The sequence below is a fragment of the Meriones unguiculatus genome, chromosome 2, assembly GCF_030254825.1.
Source record: "Meriones unguiculatus strain TT.TT164.6M chromosome 2, Bangor_MerUng_6.1, whole genome shotgun sequence".
Taxonomy (NCBI): Eukaryota; Metazoa; Chordata; class Mammalia; order Rodentia; family Muridae; genus Meriones; species Meriones unguiculatus.
The window spans coordinates 97754753-97767635 of record NC_083350.1 but is presented as its reverse complement, the minus strand read 5'-3'; the positions used below and the strand labels follow the sequence as shown (position 1 = coordinate 97767635).

Sequence of the window (12883 nt, the reverse complement as noted above, 5' to 3'; positions counted from 1 at the left end):
TTAATTTGAAAACTCAGATAAAATGAAACAAAGGCATATAATTTTAATATTCAAATAAACAAATGTATAATCATTTTAACTTCAGGAAGCCAAAATAGCTTATAAGAGCCAAGAAAAATTCTTTATAACTAAAAAAAAAAAAAAAATTATTCCTTTTCTAATAAAATGGAGTTTTATGCAATGGAATTTCCCCCCAAAAAAGAACATTTTTCTACAATAACATCTGTTCATACTTTGTTTTACAAATCTCTAGTAAGCACAAAAATGCAAAATAAAAGCACAAACTTCAAAGATAAAATCAATCAACAAATGCCAAATATTCTTGCCATCAAATATGCCACAGTACAGAGAAAAAAGGACATATAAACAACTATTAACAATGTGTAGAAATGTGAGGTATAAATGTGTACATATAAAAAGTAAGCAGGTCCTGGGCTGGAAAGATGGCTCAGTGGTTAAGAGCATTGGCTATTCTTCCTAAAGGTCCTGAGCACGATTCCCAGCAACCACAGAGTGGCTCACAGCCATCTATAGTGAGATCTGGTGCCCTCTTCTGCCATACAGGCACATATGCATGCAGAATGCTGTTTAAATAATAAATCTTTAAAAATTAAAAATTTAAAAAAGGTATGTCTTAAACACAGTGATTAAAGTAAAATTTTGTGCATAAATTATTAAAACCTAAAACATCCAAAAAAATCCAGCAATGAATGAGCAATAACAAAGTAAACACTCTTACTTGGAAAATCCTTCCCATCTGGATAGTAATATTCCGTGAATTCTATATAGATAGCAGACATTTCTTGTGGAAGATACAGGGATTTTTTGTTGCAGGAAATCATACTTTTAGGAGAAGAACGACATTGTTCTGCTGTAGAGACCTGAGAAAACAAGTTTGCTTATATTATACCGAAAGGACATATCCAAAAAATTTCTGCAACCTACATATACATCACTTTCAAGCTTTTAAAATCACTTCCAGGCCAGCAGGAAGGCTCTGTGGGTAAAGGTACTTGCTGCCATGCCTGATGGCCTGAGTTCTGTACCTAAAAGCCACATGGTAAACAGAACTGACTCCTACAGAAATTAAACCACACTTACAGAGTTGTCCTCTGACCTCTACATATGTGCTGTGTTGTGTGCAGTGGTGTGGCTGTCAGTGGCACACTAAATATATAAATAAATGTTCAAAATAATTTCTAAAATGGAATATCCACAAACCATTCAGAAAACTCTATAAACAACTCAGACTTTTATCAGTTATAAACTCAAATTTGTGCACCAACTTTGGTGAACTTAACTATTTTGAATCTTTAAAATGACAGGAAAAAAAAGTAGTAACTGTTTATTATGGTGAGGCTAGGAAAGCCGTACGACCGGGGAGAGCCAGCCAGGTCGAGATGTGTCCAAACCCTGAAAATGTTGCCCTGAGATGGGCAGGGGTAGCACTGTTTCTTCCCTGCTCTAGGCCTGCATGCCCCAGCGCACATAAGCCTTATGACCCCAGCTCTGCCACTCTTGAGATGGTCATGTAGCCTGGTGGCCAGGTTTCAGGTTAAACTTCCCCTCTCCCTGTAACCCCATGCCCTGCAAGCACTTGGAATTCCTATTCAGACAAATGAAGCATTCCTACCACCTCAGGCCCCAGCCAATGATATACACTCGCCCTGAATACCTACCCACTCCCCAAGGTTTATACAGACCTTGTTTTCCCCCAATAAAAACAGCTGTTTCACTGAAAACTGTCTCCAGAGAAGGCTGTTTTTCCCATACTCACACCGACCTAGATACTACCTAACCCACCCACACCAGGCTAAGCTTCATTCCCTCCCATCCAGCCTAGCACACTGGTACCTAGATAACCCAAGGGTAAAAGCAGAGACGGGGCAGCATATTATGAGTTAATATAGATAAATAAGTGGCAGACTCAGGACACTGACTTGCATCAAGGCCAAAATGGCTCTTCAGTTTGTCCTTTATAATACGTCATAGATTCTCTATTACTACGAAAGAGTTTTAGAGTTTGTGATACAGAGAAAAACTCTGCAGATAGATGGTGGCATCAGCCACACATTGTAAATGTATTTAATACCAATGAATTATAAATTTAAAATAATTAAATTGGAAAATTGTGTCAGTTTTACAGAAATAACTCATGTAAAATACAGTATATCAGTTCAGTCAGTCAGGTGTGGTGAAGCATGCCTTCAATCCCAACACTTGGGATGCAAGGGCAGGCAGATCTCTGTGAGTTTGGGGCCAACCTGGTCTACAAATTGAGTCAACGCCAGCCAGAGCTATTACACAGAGAAACCCCATCTTGAAAATAAATAAATAAATAGTATGCTCAAACCATTTGTTTCCTTATTTTTCAAGAGAACTACTATTTTTAAGGTCCTGTTTTATACATATTTGCATATTTTAATATGTATTTTTAAACTCTCTTTGTTAAATGGCTCATTTGCAATTCTCTCAAAGGAATGTACGCACACCGGCTGGTAACTCGGTTGGCAGAACACTCACTTGGCACATACAGTCCTGAGCTTAATCTCCACATGGTCACTGTGCAACCCAGGCAAGGTGTCACATGCCTGTAATCCCAGGACTCTTAAAGTGAGGCCATGAGAAAACAAGTTCAAGGTCAACCTTAGCTACAAGGTTGGGACAGCTAAGAATGCAAAATGAGTACACTACTTTTCAACCAATGAAGTTTATCCATATATTTATTGGGGTAAATTAGTAGACTTGGAAACTGTTTTAAGTGTTCAACAAATGTATGTATTTCTTCGTCTCCTCCTCCTCCTACTATTAAATTGTGAGTGTGTGTGTGTGTGTGTGTGTGTGTGTCTAAGTGCACACATGCCATGGTATACATGTGGCAGTTAGAGGACAACGTTAGGGAGTCAGTTCTTTCATTCTATCATGTGGATCCCATGGATCAAACCAAAGCTTGGAGGCAAACACCTGCTAAGCCATCTTGCCAGGTCCACATGTGTCTTTTTCTTATATGAAACATTAATAAAGCATATTTTTTCTTTTGACAACGTTTCCTCTTGAAATAATCAAAATTTCTGGTTACTTGTAAAAACAGATTTAAGACAATTTGCACTGTATAATTCAAAAGCCCTTCTGTACATAAAGAAACAAACCCTTCTCAATTATGTCAACTTAATAAACAAAAGCATATTTTTAATTGTTAAAGTTATTAAAATTAAGATGAATATCACTATTTTCTGTCACTTTTCCTTTCGCGGTTTTTAAACTGTTTCTGGATACAGAGCTTCTTCACTACACTCTGAACAATTTGAGATTATGAAGAGTTGCCCTCCCTCCATCCCTATGGTTTTATTCAAAGTCTACTGTAAAGCCAGGTGTGGGGCATCCCTATAGCCCCAGCACTCAGGAAGTAGAGGCAGGAGTGATCACAGCTCAAGGCCAGCCTCAGCCACATTGGGCACTCAAGGACAGCCTCAGCTACGTAGGACACTCATGGCCAGCCTATCCTACATGAGAGCCTGATGCAATAAAGAAAAACGAAACAATCAGAAAGTAAATAAGCTGCACTGTATGAAGAGTTCATAAAGAAAGCTATTGCACAATGAGAAAATAATCAGGGTTTTAAGTTATAACAAGACTTACCATAATAAACAAGAACAATTTATAAACGATTATATGAATCTAAATGTTTTGTTTTCTCGAGACAGGGTTTCTCTGTGTAGCCTTGGCTGTTCTAGACTCTCTTTTTAAAGCCTGGCTTCAAACTCATAGCAATCCAGCAATCCACCTACCTCTGCCTCCCCAAGTACTGGGAATACAGGTGTGTGCCATTATGCCTGGCAAATGTTTTTATTGTTAAAAATAGGTCAAATGTAATTTGTTGCTTTGAAGATTGTGATATTAGGCTGAGTTGAAGGATGACAGCTTGAGTAAAACACTACATGTGAGGCAGAGTTCTTCACAGAAAAGTAAATTCACAGCAAAGTGAACCTAGAGAGGTTGAGTACAGCAAAAAAGACATTCAAGGTCTTGCACACAGACTACTGTGTTGTATGAAATACAGTCTCCAAGAAGTGCTCCAAGCTTTGCTCCTGCTCCCAAGAGATAACCAGAAACTATAACTTCCTATTCATAATGCCAACTGATAAGATTTATGCAAACCAGAGGACTGTGAGTTGGGCTGGTCACACCTGATAGTCCTATTAGTTAGAGGTCAGGGAAAACGTTGGGTCACCCACCATCAGTCTATTCTGAGATGAATTCAACCACAGAGGCATAGTCCCTGCATACAGGACACACAGCACTGCGGTGCTGGGGAGGTGCTGGGCCTTCTGAATGGAAGGAAGCACTCTATCACTGAGCTGTGTGGACAGCCTGAGCATCTAGAAGGCCTCCAGGCTGTGCCCTATGCACTATTCCTATGGCAGAAATCCTTTTCCTTTATAATCAAAGTGAACCTGACAGGTTTCAGTGAGAGTAGCAAGGCCTGAGTACAGCACTGAACCTGGGCATAATTTAGGCAACCACAAAACTTGTAACTGGTGTAGGAAGTCTGGACAGTGACAACCTGCAGTACTAGTCCCTTGACTAGAACTTAATGCAAGATAACCACATAATTAAAAATCATTGAACTGCTTTTTTATCCCGCATAATTTGTATCTCATAGTCTAGACCGTTACAGAAAAATGCTGGCACTAATTAACTGAGTTGCTTGTATAATGAAAAGATTTAATACATACCTGGTATACATTGAAATCTGCGAGTCTAACAACAACAGAACTAGACATTAGCTTAGCTTTCGATGGTTGAAATAATACTGAAGGTGTTTTAGGAGTCCCTTTCAGAGTGGGCTCTTTCTCTGTGAGAAACAAAAATTCCTTTTAACTTGTTATGAAATTACTTTGCATAGCTACTCTTCTGCTGTAGAAAAAGCTACTAAAAACATGGCAATATAACTGCAGGCTTTTATAATGATTCTTTTTTAAAACAAGAATCATATTTTTAATGATATTTTAAGCCACTCTCAGAATGTTAAAAGTAAAAAATTAACAAGCCACTTAAGAATCTAAATATTCAGGCTGGAAAGATGGCTCGGCAGTTAAGAGCACTGACTGCTCTTCCAAAGGTCCTGAGTTCAATTCCCAGCAACTACATGGTAGCTCACAACCAACTATACTGAAATTTGGCATCCTCTTCTGGCATGTGGTGAAAACAGAGCATTCACATACATAAAAATATTTTTAAAAATCTAAATATTCTATGTAGCTATTACTATTATTGGTTATGCTAATCTTGAAAGTGTTGGGGAGCAGAAAGTGGATCAGCAGTAAAAACCTCATGGTTCTCTTGCAGATGACCCAAGTTTGGTTCCAAGCACCCATGTTATGCAGCTCACAACTGCCTGTAACTTCAATTCCAGGGGATCCTATGCCCTCTTTCGACTCGACAGGCCTTGCACTCAGGTGCATAAAACCCATACATAAACATACACACATACATATTATTAAAAATAAAACCATTTTTAAATGTTTTATTTTAAAAATAAAACCATTTTTAAATGTTTTATACAACTGTTTGTCTACATCTTTAGAGTTTAAAATTTGCTTAGAAATAATGTTTATAAAAATACATGCTCATTCTCCCCTTCTTCCTTCCCCCTATCTGAATATTATGGGATGTGATTAGGTCAAATACCTGTTTGGAGGTGCTGGGGAGAAGCACATGTTGGAGATTTAGGAGGTGAACCTGCATTATGATCCTTCATAGCCTGTTTAAGCATTTCAACATTGCATTCAAATTCATGTAACAACTCGTTAGCCCATCCATTTTTTGTTTTGGTTGCATCACTAAAATACATCCAGTGATTACAACTATCTCCTGTAAATTAACAAGAGGAACTTCATTGCATCCATGATTTTTTTTTATTATTACAGCAATGCTTTTTATGAAACCTCAAGAGTCAGTTTTGGTTTGTTTTGATTACAGGAAGACTCACCATATCAGATGATATACATGCATACATACATGCATAAATAATTTAAAATGTATATGTGTATATATTTTGTGCATATATATACTTTATGTATATATATATTACATATATATATATATATACACACATAGATTTAAAAAATCAGCTTACTTCTTTAACAGAATAAGAGCAAGACATAGGAAAAGAGTATCAAAGTAAATAATCTAGACAGCATTCTATCTAGAACCCATACTTGGTGAAACAATGCTCAATTCACAGCTAAAGGACTGGGCTCCGTTACCTTGCAAACATCTACTGTAAACAATCTCAGAAAAATACCAAAAAAACCCACAAAAAAAAAAAACCCCAAAAAAACCTCTCATCAAAGATTTATAAAGTGACTAACTATAATCTAAACCATAAAACTAATAAGATGATGCTTACCAAGGAAACAACAAAACCTCACAGTACAGATACCAATCATTAATAGATAGACGTTTTGGAAGGACAAAACAAACTCAAGATTAGGTTTCTTTTCAACAACTTAGAAAAGGTGCAGGAACAAACAAAAGTTAAGAGAATAAAATCTGAAGGAGAGGGATGGGAGAGGGGTGGAAGGAGAGGAGGCAGAGGGCCAAGACCAGGGTGTAACATGAATATACGCATTAGAAGTAAATTAAAAAAAATAAAAACACAAACAAAACCATATGAATCCTGAAATACGAAGCTGAACTTATGGTGCTATAAATAAGAAATTAGGAGTTTGAGATGTGGTAATTAAAATGTATTTTATTTTCTTTGTTTACACTATATCTGTCTAGCTAATGAACAAAACATGGAATTTTAAGCATATGGTTTGTATAAACCCATACAAATATGAATGTTAGTATTTATTAAATTATTAGATGTGATTTAATAGTCTCTCTTTCACTTGGTTTGATTCTATAAACACTACTATTTATGCTAAGATTTAACTGTACCCATTATCATTGAAAGTAATTAGTATATATTATTCATACTCTAGAATGAATCACATAAGTGATTTTGAATAAGTCTTCTGGAAATTCAAAACAAAGAAAGAAATTCTGCTCTATGACTATGGTGCAATGGTCAAATTACTTAATTTGGAAATAAATCATCCTATTTTGTTTTGATATTTGGGAGAAAAGGACATATCCTTACTTGATGATTAAATAACCTATTAAATCTTATTTACTGATGAGTTAAAAAATATAGAAAATAGAAAAATGTTCCAATATCATTAAATGATAAACTCCAAAAACTATTGACTTAAAGACTTGATTTGCCAAAAATAACCAAGTAATACAAATATATGTTCCTATATCCTAAATTTTTATTTAATTTTATTTATATACTTATTTATTACAATTTATTCACTTTGTATCCCTGCTGCTGCCCCCTCCCTCGTGTCCTCCCAATCCCACCCTCCCTCCTTTTTCTCCCCCTATGCCCTTTCCCTAGTCCCCTGATAGGGGAGGTCCTCCTCCCCTTCTATCTGACCCTAGCCTAACAGGTCTAATCAGCACTGGCTGCATCATCTTTCTCTGAGGCCTGGCAAGGCTGTACCCCCCATAGAGAGGTAATCAAAGAGCCTGCCACTGAGTTCATGTCAGAGAGGTAGCTATATCCTAAATTTTTATAAGTTTTAAAACATGTATTTATGCCTTTAATCCCAGCACTCAGGAGGCAGAAACAGGCAGAACTCTGAGTTCAAGGCCACCCTGCTCTTCAGAGCTAGTTCCAGGACAGCCAGGACTACACAAAGAAATCCTGTCTCAAAACAAAATAAAATGTATTTATTATTTATTTAGCTAATTTATTTCTTTCTCCCTTTGTCCCCAACTCGTGTGTGTGTGTGTGTGTGTGTGTGTGTGTGTGTGTTTTGCTATGAATCAAACCCATAGCCTCAAACATGCTATTCAAGATTTCAACCATTTAGTGATACCGTAGACCAAATTGGTCAAATTCTAACAATTACAGTTTCTAATAATCTACATGAATCAAAATACATTTCTAAGGCATTTTTATATTCCTAGTAAAATGCTGCCAGAAGAAAAATAATAACAATATCTTGATCTCTTTTCTTAATAAGTTAAAACAAACGAATGATTAAATTTTTAAAAATAATTGGATATGTCACTTTAAAAGCAAGATTTGCATATTTTAAATGAATTATTATACACACCTGCTTTATGATAAGGATAATAGTCAATGGTCAGCTGTGTGAAAGAGAGCTGCATAGCACCTCCACTAATACGTCTATTTGACTCTGGGAAGAGGAAAAGAATTGAGGGAAGAAGGAAAAGGGAGAGATATTAGAAACACTGAATTTACCATTAAAAAACCTTTAAAAAAATCAGAGTCCAAGTGGCAATTGCAAGCATACACTGCCAATAAATTTGTTAGCCCAGTTTCTATCAGCTAGTGTGTTCGCATCACTCCACAGTCCTCATCTGAACCTGCCCTGTTACCTGAGTCTATTCAGCAAAGATAAATAGGGACAAGACTGAAACAGCAATCTGCTTCCTTATGAAATGCTGGGAAGGGAAGGAAGGGGACAGTGTTAGAGAGCCACACAGTTGCTGTTGTGTGTACAAAGAACATGGGTTCAGTGCTAGAGAGATGGCTCAGTGGTTAAAAGCACTAACTGCTCCTCCAGGGGACCCAGGTTCAATTCCCAGCACCCACACAGCAGCTCACCGCCATCTGTAACTCTAGTTCCAAGGGATCCAACATCCTCTTTTGGCCTCCAGAGGGACCAGGCACACACTGGTACACAGACATACTTGCAGGCAAAATACTACTAGAACACAGGTTCATGACAGATAGGTGGGTTAACTACAATGCTTAGAGCATGCAAATACTCATGAATGGACTACAGGGTAACATCTGTAGATACTTTCAGAAGACAAGTCTAAGTTATTCTATGCAAGGATGCCACACATTTATTCAGCCGTTGTTATTCTTGTTTTCAGACAGGGTCTCATTATGTAATCCTAGCAGGTTGGCCTCAAATTCACAGAGATCTGCTTGCCTCTGCCTCTCTAGTACTGGGAATAAAGGCATATGCCACCACATTGGTCAATCTCAGTTTTTTAAAACCTAATTTTACTATTAGCATTGATAGCCAACAGTTAAGTAAGTGTAAGTATTAGCTACTCTACTAAAGTCAAACAAATTCAAATAATGTTTCATATTTTTAATATATATTACATATAACAAACAGTAGTTTTATAGTCAATTTGTAGACAAGCCAAAATAGTGTAGTATGAGATTACCTTTTTCTTTTGCATGGACATCGTCACAGATGTGTAGATCTAGATGGGAAATCACCAGATGATGGGAGGTCTCCTTAACATCAAAGTCACTGAAGAGCTTCACGATTGCATCGCTTACATCAGAAGCATTCGCAGCCTGTGGGGACTTCACGTGCTGTGCAGATGAAGCCACCGTAGAGCTCTAAGGAGGCCAAACCACATTATCACTGTCCACTCACATCTCACAAGCAAACCTGAGTATTCCCAGCAAAAGACTCATGAAAAATGAAAAATGAGCATGATATACTGCATTTTCTAACAGTAGCTCTGCTGCCTTAAAACACCTTCTGAATTATATAAAAATAAAATTTACATTAAAAAACTAGAAAACTAGACACAACTTGACTGTATGGCCAATAAATTTCAGTAAACATCTGTACATACCTAGTTTTCTTTACCTGCACCCCTTCAATCAAAGCTACTTCCACCTTTGCATTTCTTTTTATGGCTAACAAAACAAGATTCTGTCATTCTGAAGTCCTCAGTTCCTTATCCATAACTTCCAGAAAACGAAGATGATGCTTTCCAATCTGACTTGATATTTCTTTCAAGCTATTTTCAAAAATGCATGTACATACTTCCTCTAAACTGGCTCCAAGCTTACTCTCTTCTTTAGCTCATCCATAATGCAGTCAGAAGTCTGACTGAACTTGTGCTTGGAAAATTCCTATTAGTGCTCAGATGCCACACACACACGCACATACAAAGTCCCTCTTGTCCACCCATTCCTTCCTGCTGCAGTCCCATAAGCTGCTCCTCAATTTAAATTAGGCTGCCAGGGCAAGTCATGATGGCACACTCCTCCCAGCACGCAGGAGGCAGAGACACATGGAATTCTCTCTAACTTCAAGGCCAACCTGATCTACAAAGTACATTCCAAGCCAGCCAGGGCTACATAGTGAGATCCTGTCTCAAAGCCCCAAAACAATAAAAAGGAAAGATAAATAAATCAGGCTTCCCCAGAGAACTCAGGAAGTGTCTCTTGGAGAAGTATTACCAACCTTGCAGAATGAGGCAAGTCTCGCCATCAATTTGGTAGGTACTTACTTGTTTCCCTGGCTATAAGTGCTGTAAAATTTTGCTCATGACAATGGGTGGAGTGCAATGAGGTGAATTTGTTTTTAAAATGGAATTCAGTGCTGTAAACTCCAAGCGGCTGGCTGGGATTCAGAACACCTCACTATATGCTATTACTGCCAAAAACCCAATACTTCCACAGTTCTTCCTGAGAGATACTAGCTCCCCCTCCACACATACTCAAAGCAAAGTTAATGGACGTCTCTTGTCACTGAGTCAAGAGAATCATTCATTTCTGGCAGCAAGTAGTTCAAATTTCCTATGTCTTGTTCCCAGGAGTACTTTTTCTTCCTGGACAAATCCATCACAGACTGCAGATTTGTAAGAGGGTGCTTTTCATTTCTTAAGTAGGATAAGTGCAATCACGGCATGGAAAAACGCATGTAACATCTAAACCAAGCATATTCTCAGGCAGTCAGAAGAAATTAAGTTAAGCTAGTGAATACAGCTCTCAGACACAGAGTGTAGGATGTGTGCATGCTATGTGGGTACAGGCCTCTGTGTGCCAGTATGTGTGGAGGTCACAGGACAACCCCACCTTCCATCTAAGAGACAAAATCTCTTTCTCGCAGCTAGGCTACCTGGACACAAACTTCCAGGGTTTCTCCTGTCTCCACTTCTTATCATGCCACAAGAGGACTGGGACTAAAGGCACCTGCATTATATCCGGCCTTACATGGATGCTGGGGATCAAAATCTGGACCCCAATGATGGTTCAACAAGTACTTTTCCCAGCTTGGTTCTTCACTTTTTAAGACATGGCATCATTGTGTTACTTACAAAACCTCTCAAAATTCTGCAGAAAGTCAGTTAAAACTTGGAGCTCCTATCATTTTTCTGTCTCCCTCTCTTTTGCTTCTTTCCTCTAACAATTATGGGAAACTGCAGTGTTTCCATTACACTTCATTCTCCCTAACTCTGTGGTCCTTGAAGGCAGGATCACACAGTACTTGTTTATTCCATGGAAACAGATGCCTATGTACCCTTGTAAGCAGGTAGGCAGCCAACAATGTCAAATGAACAACACCAAAGCCTAAATGATGCCACTTCCATGTACCAAGCTCTATCACCAATAAGCTAGAAGATGATTTTATAACATTTCATAAAATTTACAACAGGAAGCTATGAAATTTATTTCTACTTTAATAAAATTATCAAAGATAGTACTCACTGGAATTTTCCACATCCTTTCTACAAAGATGTTTATATATTAGGAATCAGAATTTAATACTGGGAAAGACTGAAAAATTTTTTTTCTTCAGATAAATTGAGGCTTCTGATTCACTATAGCCACTCCACCTCTGGCCATGAGAAAATTCTAACGTAAGTTTTGTCTTCAACGTGTCTCCTCCAAACAGTTCTAGCTATTTGTGCTAACAACCTTCTGTACCTGCTCTTATAACACCCAGCTGTTATTTCTATTTCCTTTTACCTCAAAAACTTTAAAAATGATTTTTTTTAACTTCCTGAAAAGCATTATTGAGCTAGGCAATGGCTCAGTGCATAAGAGCACTTACTGTACAAGCACAAAGACTTGAGCTCCAAGTCCGCAGTACTCATGTAAAAAGTGGAACACCACCACTATAACCCGAGCACTGTGAGGGTGGAGACAGGATTAGTGGGGCTGGCTGCCACCCTAACAGAACGTTCAGCAAGAGAGTCTGTTTCAAGGAAATAAGGTGCAGTGGGATGAAATGGGAGACTCAACATACTTCTATGTCCTCCATGCATGTACACTATCAAGTACACAGTGTCAGTACTCTACACCCTACACACAGAGCTCCAAACACAATAAGCACCAGACAAACAGTAATGTCCTAAATGGCGTTATACTGTAACATATTTAGATAAAGAAGATGCTTGGCTCGATAACATGTAAAGGAATTACCAACTCACCGATCTAACAGTTTAAACTAGTTACACACAGTCTTTCTTCTGGGAATCTGTAGCATACCTGCGTAGGTTCAGCAGCCATACTCTTCCTTTGTTCTGTTGATTTTTCTATTGCTTCACTAAGAGACTTTGCATATTGCACCATAGCTTTCAACTGGGAATCCGTTAAAACCCATAACAAATCATCCAGTATTAGAACTAACTTTGTGGCAATGACATTGCAGTCTTTTAACTGTAATAAAAATGATTTAGGAAATTAATCTACAAATAAAACTTACAACATACTTACATTTTACATGATGTTTACATAAAAAGCATAAAGTTCTTAGTAGGATTAAATGTGGGTATGGATGCTGCCTTCCTTTAAGTAAGATGGCTCAGCAGTCAAAGTCTCTTGCCACCAAGCCTGATACCCTGAGATCAATCCTCGAGACCCACATAGTGGAAGGAGAGACCTAGTACCCCCAATACCCAATCATCCTCTGACCTCCACACAGTGTAGCATGTGTCCCCCTTCCCACAAGACAAGTAGTAATGAAAATGTAACAAAATTTATTGAGTTCCTGTAAGATAGACTATTTCCCAAAGCTAGAGATAGTAGTGCTAA

At 37.9% G+C, this 12883-nt stretch overlaps 1 protein-coding gene across 3 annotated transcripts in view; it reads right to left on the bottom strand.

Annotated features, from left to right (window-relative positions):
• Bltp3b (bridge-like lipid transfer protein family member 3B) overlaps positions 1 to 12883 on the bottom strand; it is a 77156-nt gene that overhangs the window by 23141 nt on the left and 41132 nt on the right. For all 3 annotated transcript variants that reach the window (XM_021645695.2, XM_060377895.1, XM_021645697.2), the window contains 6 exons: positions 12338 to 12508; positions 9268 to 9448; positions 8175 to 8258; positions 5692 to 5874; positions 4737 to 4855; positions 740 to 881 (listed from right to left, as the gene is read on the bottom strand). In XM_021645695.2, coding sequence (XP_021501370.2) covers positions 740 to 881; positions 4737 to 4855; positions 5692 to 5874; positions 8175 to 8258; positions 9268 to 9448; positions 12338 to 12508 — 880 coding nt within the window. The remainder of the gene's footprint in view (positions 1 to 739; positions 882 to 4736; positions 4856 to 5691; positions 5875 to 8174; positions 8259 to 9267; positions 9449 to 12337; positions 12509 to 12883) is intronic.